Genomic DNA, 12,795 nt, shown 5'->3' with positions numbered 1-12,795 from the left:
ATAAGGCACGAAAAATATAGGCAAGTGGCAATGTAATAGGCATCTCCTGGACAGGCTTGCCCTCCAATAGGCCGCATCTCACATTAGGTGGGATTTTGGCCAAAATGTTAACAAAGTATTCTAAAGTGATAAGTTTTAGAAACGGGGTTCCATTTTTATATGGAAAGCCACAAATAAAACTTTGTTTTTTAATTTTAAGTTGGTAGTAACCAAAAGTTATGAATTATTGGTAAACTGTTTATTCTAAATTGCAGAGGTACTCCAACAAATAGAATACCTGGAGTCCACAAGCCGAAAACTGGGCGACTTCTTGGAGAAAGTGCGAGCTGTGGAGGCCCCCTTGGCAAGATGCGAGGAACGCCTGGAGGCAGCTCTAAACTCAGCGCCTGCTGCTGCTAAAGAAGCCGTCGCCAGACTCACTGACCATGTACACGCATTACACGCGCCTCTACAGGTAACATTATTTTTATTAGCTATAAATTTTATTAAACAAATCTAAAATTTTCTTCATTTCAATTTACTAATGAACATTACATATCCACCGAATGAATATAACAGCTGGTATATATTTTTTTAATACGATTTAAAATTATTTCTGCAATATCGAACAATAAAAGACAAAAATAAAATATGACGGTAGTTTGAAATATTTTTTTGCGATAGATTGTTTCTAACCCTATCTATTTTTTAGAGCGTCAATATGGCAGCAGACGATATAGTGTCGATCGCGAATGAATTCGCCGGACCTGAAGCTGCAGCCCGCGCCCGTCAAGTATTGGACGAAACCACTAAGTCACTTGCTGATCGTCTACGAGACCTGGAGACGAGCACCCTGAAGGCTGGTGAGGAGATGGCTGGAGTTGCTAAGGCCATCACTTACTTCCTGGTGAGTCGTTATAACAAACGTGTTACCATAACTTCCGGATGCAGTATTTATTTTATTGGTTCAGTCTCTTCTTATGGACCTTCAAGGCTGTCTTTTGTGTTATCTGAGATAACCTAACTTATCCTTTAACTGTCCCTTATAAATATTAATAGGCCATATAGTCATAATTTTAGATGCTTTTACACTTTTAACATTTATATTTCTCTTATCATATAACTGTGTCCTCTAAAACCCCTCATTACTATCAGCGTTGTGCGACTCTTCTATGTATCACATGTTTTCTTAATCTGGTCCATTCCACTAAATTGTCTTCTTTTTTTTACTTTAGTACTTTTGTCTTTAATTTAGTACTTGCTCCACTTTTCTGTTCCTCTTGTTTTTGTTGATTGTGACCCGCCCATTTTCAATGTGACATGTGCTACCTTAGTTATTCCTCCTTATTATGTTTTCTTTATTTTATCCATTCTTCTCTTCTCGTTATATCATTCTTTGACACAGCTGTAGTTTTTCCTGCACTTTAGCAAGTGCAAGTTTGAGCTCCATATGTTAGTACATGTAGTTTATAAAGTTTTGAATAGCTTCCTATAATTTGCCATTTTCTTATTTTTCATATCGTCTCCAAACTAAAAAAATACTCTTAAAATAAATATTAATGAAATTAAAAATCAACAGAATAACGTCAAAGAATCACAAGATCTGATATCCAACCTGGAGAAAGAATTCGACGCCATGAAGCCCCCCGGACGAGACCTGAAGACAGTTCGGGCACAAATCGACGAGATCTCCAAATTCTGGACTAAACTTGAGAGTGGGGAAGCAAATGTCGACGAGACGGCTAGGACCGCTGACATCTTTGACGATTCTCCGCATTCGGAATTCGCCAAGCCGCAAGAACATGTAAGTAATACCATCATAGACCAGCAGGGTTGCTCAGTAACACGGTTCTGCTGATTGGCCCATAAGGTACTATAAATAAAAAGTGCTAGAACAAAGTTGGAATTAGAATGAAGTCATTATTATAATGATTAGACTATGTAAAGTGATTATGTCACAAATTTATATTATGAACCATATCAGCAGTTATATTAAGCTTACTTCTATCAGAATAGTTATTTATCGACAAATTAATGAACATAAATCCAATTGGAAATTTAAAAAGGTACCTTACTAATGTAGACATAAATTATTTTTAAACACTGATCAAGAAACATATACAAAAAGAAATCTGTCAACACAGGTCTGCCCAGACCTAAAAATGTTGTAGTTATGAATCATTTTGTAGTTCATCATTCATCATTGTTTTTTTCATCATTAGCTAATGTGGCATTAGAGATTACTTAATGCTTCTAAGTATCGTCTTTAAGTTCTAGGTAATTTTAATCGTGTCGTTGAAGAAGGGTGATCTCAATTCAGATTTTGCGTATAGAAAAATGGTTGTTAATTCTTACAGTTTTATATAACACATCAAATCAATAAACAATTTTTAAATTTGTGCTTTCTATTCTATGTCTCTATGGGAGTTGTGACACAGTTCTGCCTCATGAATTATTTCTAAGCCTACCGTTTATTGCACAAATATCCAATTTCATTTATTTCCTCAGATCGCACCCCTTAAAGAGAAACTAAGGATGCTTCAACAGAAAACTCGTCAAAGAGAACAGGACCTAGATGACACTCACAGCAAACTCCAAGCTTTCTACAAAGTCTACGATGCTGTTATAGACGATATTGATGAGGTAAGTTTCCTAAAAAAATATTTTGTATAAATAATTTTAAAAAATCCTAAAAAATTGAAAGTTTGGTGTGTATAGGGTGCTTACATTAATTGCTTTTTAATCATTTTCCAAATCTATATGTACATATTATAACAAGGGTATAAATTATAGACTACAATCTATAATATATACCAATGTATATTTAATTTTGTGCTATATTAAGCAGACAAAATATGCGATTTTTTGAACTTCTTTTGGCGCGTCGGTAAAAAAAATGAAAGTAAATTTTGACGATGCGCGCGCATACCGTCACAAAAATCCGATACACTGAATTTAGCATAATCATCATAAAAAAGTAACTTTATTTAACTAGATAATCTATGTATTAAATACCCTTTTTCTATTGTTAATATCGTTTGTAGAAAACTTAGAATAAGGCCAAAGATTTTTGAAAAGATTTGAGTCAAAGAAGTATAACCTCTTACTCATATCAATAAGTACATATTTTTAATTACAATTCTGGGATAGAAATCAGTTTTCTAATCTAAATGTTTCACCCAGGCAACAGAACAAGTACGAAACTTGAAGCCAGTTTCCTCCGACCTGGACCAAATTCGGGCACAGCAAAAGGACTTCGCCGACCTCAAACAACGTACTGTGGAGCCTTTGGGTCAAAATGTGTCGCATTGCAACAAGATTGGTCAAGGTCTGGTGAGATCCGCGTTACAAGGGGTCTCCACTCAAGAGCTGGACAAAGATTTGGAGAAGTTGAACGACAGATGGAACAATTTGAAGGAAAAGGTGAGAGTTTATTTACCTTTTTTAATCCTAGGGAAACCCATTCATAGGGCGCTGGGGAAGATGGTAAAATGACGCGGGTAATGGGGGTCAAAGATGCGTAAGTGCAATGGCCCCATAGCCACTAAAACCACCATGATCTATATCCTAGGCTATGAAAGAATACTTTAATATTTTTTGAAGTTATAGCAACTGCTATGTAGTAGGGACAGTTCCCAGTAGGGAAAGAGATATGCTTGGCTGATGTCTATTCACTATTAAAATCTATTTGCCAAGCCATCAGTCGATAGGGATTAGTTAGCGAGTTTTTTATGTAAATTTTAATGAAGTATCAGGAATATGTATGATGTGTTAAAGTAAATTCATTTTCTTTGAAATTGGATGAAAATAAGACGTTTTTATCATCAGATGAACGAACGTGGACGTCGTCTCGACGTAGGTCTACTCCAATCTGGTAAACTTGCTGAAGCCTTGGCTGGTCTGGCTCGTTGGCTTAGTGATACAGAGGAATTGGTACGAAACCAAAAACCGCCCTCGGCTGACTACAAGGTCGTGAAGGCGCAGTTACAAGAACAGAAGGTTAGTACCACACAAATGCACCGAAAAAAGTATGACTCTCTCTCACTCTCTCTCTCTCTCTCTCTGTCTCTCTCTCTCAATATCTAAACAAATTTAAACAAAACAATGTGTAATTTTGGCATTGCACTAATCTGAATCCATATTACAGTTCCTCAAGAAGATGCTGATGGATCGTCAGAACTCCATGTCGTCTCTCTTCGCGATGGGCAATGAAGTCGCAGCTGATTGTGATTCAAATGAAAAGAAGGCGATTGAAAAGCAGCTGAAGGGTCTAATGCAGAGGTTCGATGGCCTGACCGCCAGCGCCCAACAGAGGATGCTGGATCTAGAACAAGCTATGAAGGTATAACATTAATTAAACCGTATACTTAAGTGGAATACTTCAGTAAAATTTATCAAATTTCATTTAGTAATTGAGACTTTTTTAAATATATGAAACGTTTGATTAGGTGGCCAAAACATTTGAGGAGCAATTACAACCGCTTATGGAGTGGCTTGGAGTGACTGAGAGAAAGGTGAAGGCTCTCGAGCTGGTACCCACTGACGAGGAGAAGATACAGCAGAAGATAAGAGAACATAAGGTGAGATATTTACAGCAATTTCAGAAATACAGTTATTGAAAGATTGAAATCAACAGTGCATTCTGTTCTTAGTAACGATATTTTGTGTAAGAAAGAAAATAACCAGAAATAAAACTACACAGGGCCTCTTCTTGAACATTCTTGGTGTAGTTAATATGCTTTAAAAAAAGAGGAGAAAACTTAACTTATTTTCCTTCTGCAGAACATTCACGAGGACATACTATCAAAGCAGCCCCAATTCAAGGAGCTGACCGAAACTGCATCTACTCTCATGAGCCTGGTTGGAGATGATGAAGCGGCTGCACTAGCCGACAGATTACATCTTGCTACTGACAGGTAAACAATCTTCAGACGTCTTCGTTCGTGAATAAATCGTGAGGGAACCGTCTTGCCTTAGGCCCCCGCGTGTGTCAGGCACAGGAGGCTGATCATTTACTTGCCTTTTATATTGACAAATAATCATGAAAAAAATACAGAATTCTGAGGTCCAGTATACCAATATTATTAGTAATCTCTCACTCCTCTGTCGTTTAACATCACTATGTTACTTAAATACTTAAAAGTTCTAGCGTTTTGCATGAACATTGTAAGACGAAGTTTTTAGACCTTTTTTAAACTTTCTTCATAATTACTAACTTATTTTGCAGATACCAAGCTCTGGTGGACCACAGCCTTAACATTGGGGACCTTTTGGACAACTCACGTAAAGGTCTCCGCCACTTGGTGCTGACATACCAGGACTTATCGGCATGGATGGACAGCATGGAGCAATATTTGGCGAAGAGGAAAATTCTACCGGTTCATATGGAGAAACTACTTCGGCAGATGGATGAGTTAGCTGTGAGTGTTACAATTTTTCGACCTAAAATATTTTTTTTGCTATTCCCTCAGTTTGCAGGTGATTTAGCGCTGTGGATATTTTTTTTAATTCCTTTTAAGCATACCTCAAGTTGAGACTTAAATACTGGTCGATATCCGGGCTGTGGAAAACAAATTGAGTTTGCTGATGAGGAACGTAAATCATTGAACATAATTAAAATCCCAAATATTCACAGGCAAAAACGGAAGAAATATCAGATAAGCAACAAGCAGTGGACAGCACAGTGGAGTCAGGTCTCGAACTGATGAAACACATCTCCGGCGATGAAGCATTACAGCTCAAGGATAAACTGGACGCCCTGCAACGGCGGTACAATGACCTCACGGCGAAGGGAGCTGACCTGCTCAGGCTGGCCTCTGACACGTTGCCTCTTGTGCAACAGTTGTACAACTCACATACTAAGTAAGTTTTATTAAGTAGGAGATTTCACAAAAGAGTGCGACTTTGTATGTGCGCATTTCGCTCTAGCGGTGAAGGAAAACATCACGATGTTTTACCTATAAACCCTACCCTAAAAATGTATAATATTTGTATAAGCAAATATACCTGTTTCGGTGATCTCATGAAGAGGAGGGCCATTGGAGCGAGTAAGATATAGTGATACCATTTCACGAAGTTTCTGTAAAAAGATGTTAGTTTAGAATGAGCTTTATTGTTTATAATGTCTGCCTCTATGGTTTGTACAGCGTTTATGGTGCAGGCGTATAACAGAAGTTTGGCACAGCAGGCCGATTACCGATTTGAATATTTGATTGGAAAATGATCATGGAACAGTTTCAGGAATCTGAGGCACAGGTTTTTCTGAAAGTTCATTTGATGTGATGTATATAAAATAATAAATCATTTCAAATGCCACATGTTGATTACCAAAAACGGGTCATATCTGACTAAGATAGGTTATGTAACTTAAATAAGTGTTAATATATTATACTGGGTCAGCAATAAAGGCTATATAATAATATAAAATAAGACGTCATTTTTATCTTTTTTATTAGACTTGTAATTTAAGTATTTAAGTTAATTAATTTTTATAAATGTACAAGAAACATGAGAATAGTTTTGGTTAACATCAAAAACTTTTCAGGCTAACAGAATGGATGGCAAGTGCCGAGACTTGCCTTCAGTCGGTGGAACCCAGGGAACAGGACATCCTTAGACTGGAAGCTGAACTCCAGGAATTCAGGCCACTGCTTGACAATATTAACGTCGTCGGACCTCAGCTTTGTCAGGTATTTATTGTGTTATTTTCATTTCAGTAATAAAAGAGATATAGTATTTTGTTACTTCAAAGAGCGTACCAATTTAATGGCAACGCACATCTGAGCCATCTGGTATTGAGAGTATCTTATCATCAGGTGAGCCTCCTGCTTGTTTAACTCATGTTCTATGAAAAAAAAATAGTGTTATCGACCCTTTAATTTGAATTATTTTTGGGACTAGGACATTGCAGTTAAGTAAAAAAAATTAACTTTGATGATAACATCTACATAACGAAAATACTACAAAGATTATATAATATTTTATTGTTTTAACAACACTATCAGTTATTATTAATGCCAAAGTCTACCAGACTCACTATATGCGATTTTAAGTATCGACGCTTAAAAATCTAATTTCTTAAGAAAATACTAATACCTTTGAACAGGATATACAACAAAATAATAAATGCAGTCGTTCAAATTTTGCGTGAATTCACAGATATCTCCCGGAGAAGGGGCCACTCACGTGGAAGGGATGGTGACCAGAGACAACAGAAGGTTCGATGCCATCGCGGAACAGGTGCAGCGAAAGGCTGAGAGGCTACTACTTAGCAAGAAGGTATGTTTTCTCAATCTATTAACTTTCTTTTGTCATAGTAAATTTTCTGTTTCTTTTCTCCTGAAGAAGTACTTACAATAGTAGATTCTTAAATCTGTTCTCTCGTGTTCGTCATCAAATTCTCTGGAATATGGAACTGTCACTGGTTAAACAGCGCATGATAATTTAATTTTTTTGAAGTAATAATTTTTTGGTAATCTTAATCCAAGTACTGAAAGTCAAACCCTTTCCAGCGCTCCCTAGAAGTAGTGGGAGACATGGAAGAGTTGGTGGAGTGGCTCCGGGCTGCCGATGCCCAGTTGAGGGCCGCCGAGCCTCCGGCCGCATCCGCGGATGTGTTGCGGGCCCAACTCGCCGAGCAAAGGCCGCTCAGTGACGACGTCGCAGCACAACGCGTTAGGGCAAGAGAACTACTCAGTCAGGCTAAGAAGGTATACAGCAGCTTCACTATTCTACCAATCTTGCAGTGTTAGCCCATATTCTCTTAAGTAGGAGAATTTCTTTGAAAATAACTGATGTTAGATCATTTGCCATTTTAAAAGAGACCGAGAGTTTTTGACGCCGGCTTTTTCTCTCGACCTACAGCCTCTGTGAGCCGATGAGTAGGGATGCCTACAGATTCAAATTTAATGACGTGGAATAAGTGATACCTGTATCTTATATTCCATTATAAATATATTTTTTTATGGAAGTATGAAGAACTGATTGGATTATTTTAATTGTAGGTCCTCCGCGAATGCCAATCTGGTGATGAAGCCAGTGTGATCAGAGAGAGGAGTGAAGAGCTGAAGGAGATGATGGAAGAAGTCGGCCAGCTCAGTGCCGCCAGGCTGGCAGCTCTTGAACAAGCTTTGCCGCTAGCCGAACACTTTGCAGATACTCACCATGGGTATGTTTTTAAATTCTTAATACTTATTAATCACCACTTTACACTGAGGCAATATTTCTTGAAGCTAATACTAACAAAGGGATACTGAAAATTAATTTATCTAACTAAAACTCCAATGTTTTGAGGTATTCAAATCAAAATCAATCAAATCGTTTATTTGCATGAATAGTCTTACAATTAGTTACATAAATTACAAAAATCCGCCACATATAAATAGGCATGCAAATGTCATCTTATATTTTATTTATTTACATAAATACATTCAGTTTCATCATCGGATATCGAGGCAGAATACAAAATACCATCCGTATCACGTTGACCGCTTTTTTTTGCCGCGCTCTTCCACTATGTGGCTGCATTACGGCTTTGTTTGGAAAGATTCAATCATCTTGGTCGTGACACCCTAAGCTATTAGAAACTCGAAATAGACGCATCAAGTGATCTACTTCAAAACTTCTAATTGTCAAATTGAATCATACCGATACCTCCTAAGTATACTGAGTCAACTAACAAATTTAGGTATTTGGTTTTTTTTATATAAACGTACATAATTAACCATGATCTTCACGTTAGTGTTAAAAATTTTTTAAAAAGAACTATAGTTACCGAGATAATTTCACGTATACTAAATCAATTTCAACATCTGTTAAAATCGTACATTGTATACTGATCCAAATAACGTTGAATCAGTGTTCGCGGGGCGTGAAAAGGGACGCATTGATACATGTTTATTTTGGCTCAGTATACGATGAATGACAGCCAGGGCGCATGCAGCTTAAGTTAATATGCTCCTTTCATAAGTTTCTTCCAAGCAGTCAAGGAGATAATATTGAGACTACAAAAATATCGGTTTGCAAGACTATGTTCTTGGGAAATCTTCTAAAGCGACTACCGTGAGACAGTATCGAGAAATATCAGTTAATACAAATATCAATATAGGTTTTCATAAACCCAAAAAAGGTGTTTGTGAACAATGTCACATTTATGAAAATAACAAGCAAGTTAACCAGGCAGATAAATAAAAGCATGAAGAGCATTTAAAAGAAAAAGAGAAAGCTAGAAAACAAAAGATACAGCAGCATTTGATCATCAAAAGTGTCTTAATGTACCTCACGGGAACGTTAGTACTTTTTATTATAAACGGAAACTTATCTTCTCACGATATTCAGTCTGGAATCTCGACAAGGTTATTGTTTTTCATGGCAACAACAGTTTATAGAAGATACGGTGGGTGAAGGTGTCAAAGATTACCGGTTTCGGTCAGACAACCGTGGAAGCCAATATAGAAATAGGATTGTTTTCTTAATGTATCTGTTAGCTAGTTCGAAGTTCTGTATACATATATATTAGCCATCGCTTTCTAATAGTGGGTCACACCCAAAATGAAGGCGACAGTATACATGCTTTAATTGAAAGACAGACAAAAGATAAAATGCTTTATACGCCTTATCAATGGTATACAGCTTTTAGATTTGCCATATCCGACGAAAAACCATACAAAGTTATTGAAGTGTCTCAGTATTTAATAAAAGACTTTAAATCAAAGTAAGGACTAAACAACTGGACAACTACTAATGATGGATCTAAAATGCCTTGAAACAAAGTCACGGAAGTAGTTGTTAAAGCAGAAAATGAATTTAGGACATTTTATAAAACAAGTTACCAAGATGATGCTTACAAGTAGATAGATTGTGTAAAAAAACCTAAAGCTACACCAAATCGAAGAGAGTTGAATTTTAACATAGATAATATTTCTTTAGCTTATCAGACCCATTCCTATTTACCAAAATAAGTACAAACACTTCATGGATCTTTGTAAGACACTGGTGATTCCTAAGGAGTATCATTTGTTTTTTTAATAATTTGATTTCAAAAAACTCTAATGGAGCAGATGACAGTGATTCAGACTGATTTTTTATACGTTAAATCTTTAAAATTTTCATTCATTTTGATAATAAACCATAAGGTTTAAAGCTATCCTTTGAGCGTCCTAAACTTTTTATATATTTTTGTTATACATTTATATTATTTTTAATAATATTGTTTAACGTAAGTTACTATTTTTAGTTCCTATTATTTTTATTGATGTTTTTTACTTATTATGAAACTTTAATGATACTACATTGATAATTTGTTTTAGTTGCATTGTTAAACTTGTAGCATTTAGTAAGGCTAAATAATATTAACAAAAAGGTTAAAAATTGAAAAAGTTATAACTAAAAATACATTATAATTCTTAAAATGCGTTGTTTTTGTTAATGAGTCTACTTCTTCCTAGCTTTTATTAATTTCGTAGGGTATTAGAAATAAAATTAGTAATTAAAAAGCCTCGATTAATTATATTAGTCCAGTATACGTTGAGGTTTAAAATTCTAACATAGCTAATAACTTTCCTAGTATAATGAGTCAAGTGATGTAATTTCAATATTTTATTATTAAGTGAGACGAAAAACCCCGAAACTAACCAAAAGTAAGATGATAATAATTAAAAGATAATCATATTCCACAAAATGTTGGTGTAAACTATAGATTTTGATGTACAACGTACATGAATATAACTGGTAGTTAAACCATTTTACTATTGAGTCCCGCCCGTGTATACTAAGTCATGTACATAAAATAGCATTTAAGAACAAAAATCAGCAAACTCATGTTATACCAAAGGAAGAGCTCTCAATCTTTATTATAAAAACATTAAATTTATTCTGAATTAGTTTGAATTCACAAAAATATAAACGATTTGCCTTAAAATGGCTCTCCTGTAAAATTACTAAAATGTCAGTTGACTCATTATACTTAGGAGGTATCGATACCATGGATAACATTACGTATAGCTGTCAGTTGCATTTTGTTATACCATTTTAAAACAGTTTTGGCTGATGTTGTTTGATTGATTTTTCTGTTTCTTTCCTTTTGTTATACCACATTTTAAGTCACGTACCACGGAAACAATAAAAATCCGTCCATCTCCAATTTGCGTCCTCTTGCTCACCAATTTTCATACAAATCAGTTCAGCCATTCTCGAGTCACAACTAACACTAACTATCTTTTATACATAGATTCTTTGTAATCAATTTTGCCACTGAACGAGCTCGTTTTTAAGTTCGTATATCATTTGCGTATGTCACAGTTCAAAAGAACTGTTGGTTTTTCAATGCTTGGAATAACTCGCTCGCACTTTACCTATATTATATTTATATTAACTTGACTGCACGTAAGATTTCACAGGTGTTTTGGCTTATACTAACAAGCTTGGAACTGATTTATGCTAACAAGATCATTAAGGAGGAATCATCCGGCAAGTCTAGCCATCCGCGCTTACAATTTCCCCGGAGTAATACTTCAATCACAGACAGTGCCTACTCCGGGGAAACTGAAAGCGTTGGTGGTGAATTACATCATGGAGAAGCTATTTACTGTACTAATGTTTAAATGTTTAATGTAAATAAATTTGTCTATAGACAATAGGAATACATGATTCAAATATAGTTACATTAAAAAAACTATATTGATGTTTTATGAGATACGTGCAAATTTGGACAAATGCTTTTTCTGTGTTTATTTCATTAACTAACGTTCAATATCAAATATTTTATTTTTTTCCATATTTTGTATATGTAAATGTGGGTTGCCACCCTTTTTGCAGTCAAAGTACATACAAGTAACGTCCGTCTGTCAACCACCCGCGTTTTCAATTTCTCCGGAGTAAGGACTTAAAGTAATTGATATCCTACTCCCGAGAACTTGGTTACGTTGGTGGTAAAATTCATCGAGATGAGACGGACGATACAGTGTTTCCCGAAACAAAAATGAAGTATTATTGTCGTATCCATTACATTCTCCATCACAGATTTAGATACAATCAAATCTATGATTAGTGCCCACCCTGCTTAATAGCTGATTGTGCTTAGTAAAAAGTGCAATTAAAGTACATATTATGAGCGTAAAGTACAATTTGAAGTGCTGGCGAGAAACGAGTGGCAACATCAATTCGGCGCCAATCCATAAATTCTGTTAACAAAAAAATCGACTAGAGGTATAATGCGAACTTAAGTATACAGTACAATTACCTGACATAACGCACAAGACTTAATTATAAATAACAGATGGCAACCCTAAACGTGTCTGTTCAGCGATTAGTTGAGCTCTAGCCATAGGAGGGAGAGAGATTTTTTATATTTATTTTATTGTAATCTAATCTGCAGATTGTCATCGTGGTTGGACGACATGGAGAAGCAGGTCCAAATGTTGGCGATGCCAGCGCTCAGACCCGAACAGATCGTTCAGCAGCAAGACAAGAATGAGGTTTGTTTATAAACGTCTTCGTTAACTTCTCTCATAACTGGATTTCTGTTATAAACTCTATAGACCTGGAATCACTTGGGGCTGAGCAGCTTGACTATTCTAAATATATTTCAATTTCAGATGCTCCAACAATCCATCGCCGGCCATAAGCCACTCGTGGACAAGCTTGTGAAGACTGGAGAAGCCTTATCCAGACTTTGTGGAGAGGATGATGCCGCTAAAGTGCAAGATATAGTAGAGAATGACTGCGAGAGATATAACGCACTCAAAGCAGAGCTTAGACAGAGACAGCAAGAGTTGGAACAGGTAAGAGTAAGAGGGATAAGAGCTTTTGTTTAATGTT

General features: G+C 36.0%; 1 protein-coding gene across 32 annotated transcripts in view; it reads left to right on the top strand.

Annotated features, from left to right (window-relative positions):
- LOC110999013 (dystonin) overlaps positions 1-12,795 on the top strand; it is a 215,954-nt gene that overhangs the window by 172,604 nt on the left and 30,555 nt on the right. For all 32 annotated transcript variants that reach the window (XM_022267872.2, XM_022267867.2, XM_045632553.1 and 29 more), the window contains 17 exons: positions 255-454; positions 692-886; positions 1,559-1,783; positions 2,488-2,622; positions 3,163-3,402; positions 3,808-3,978; positions 4,127-4,321; positions 4,428-4,559; positions 4,762-4,895; positions 5,207-5,399; positions 5,615-5,841; positions 6,524-6,668; positions 7,138-7,257; positions 7,491-7,688; positions 7,983-8,146; positions 12,353-12,452; positions 12,573-12,758. In XM_022267872.2, coding sequence (XP_022123564.2) covers positions 255-454; positions 692-886; positions 1,559-1,783; positions 2,488-2,622; positions 3,163-3,402; positions 3,808-3,978; positions 4,127-4,321; positions 4,428-4,559; positions 4,762-4,895; positions 5,207-5,399; positions 5,615-5,841; positions 6,524-6,668; positions 7,138-7,257; positions 7,491-7,688; positions 7,983-8,146; positions 12,353-12,452; positions 12,573-12,758 — 2,960 coding nt within the window. The remainder of the gene's footprint in view (positions 1-254; positions 455-691; positions 887-1,558; positions 1,784-2,487; positions 2,623-3,162; positions 3,403-3,807; positions 3,979-4,126; positions 4,322-4,427; positions 4,560-4,761; positions 4,896-5,206; positions 5,400-5,614; positions 5,842-6,523; positions 6,669-7,137; positions 7,258-7,490; positions 7,689-7,982; positions 8,147-12,352; positions 12,453-12,572; positions 12,759-12,795) is intronic.

The sequence above is a fragment of the Pieris rapae genome, chromosome 20, assembly GCF_905147795.1.
Source record: "Pieris rapae chromosome 20, ilPieRapa1.1, whole genome shotgun sequence".
Taxonomy (NCBI): domain Eukaryota; kingdom Metazoa; phylum Arthropoda; class Insecta; order Lepidoptera; family Pieridae; genus Pieris; species Pieris rapae.
Note: the sequence above shows the minus strand (reverse complement) of the source record. Positions and strands in the feature narration are given on the sequence as shown.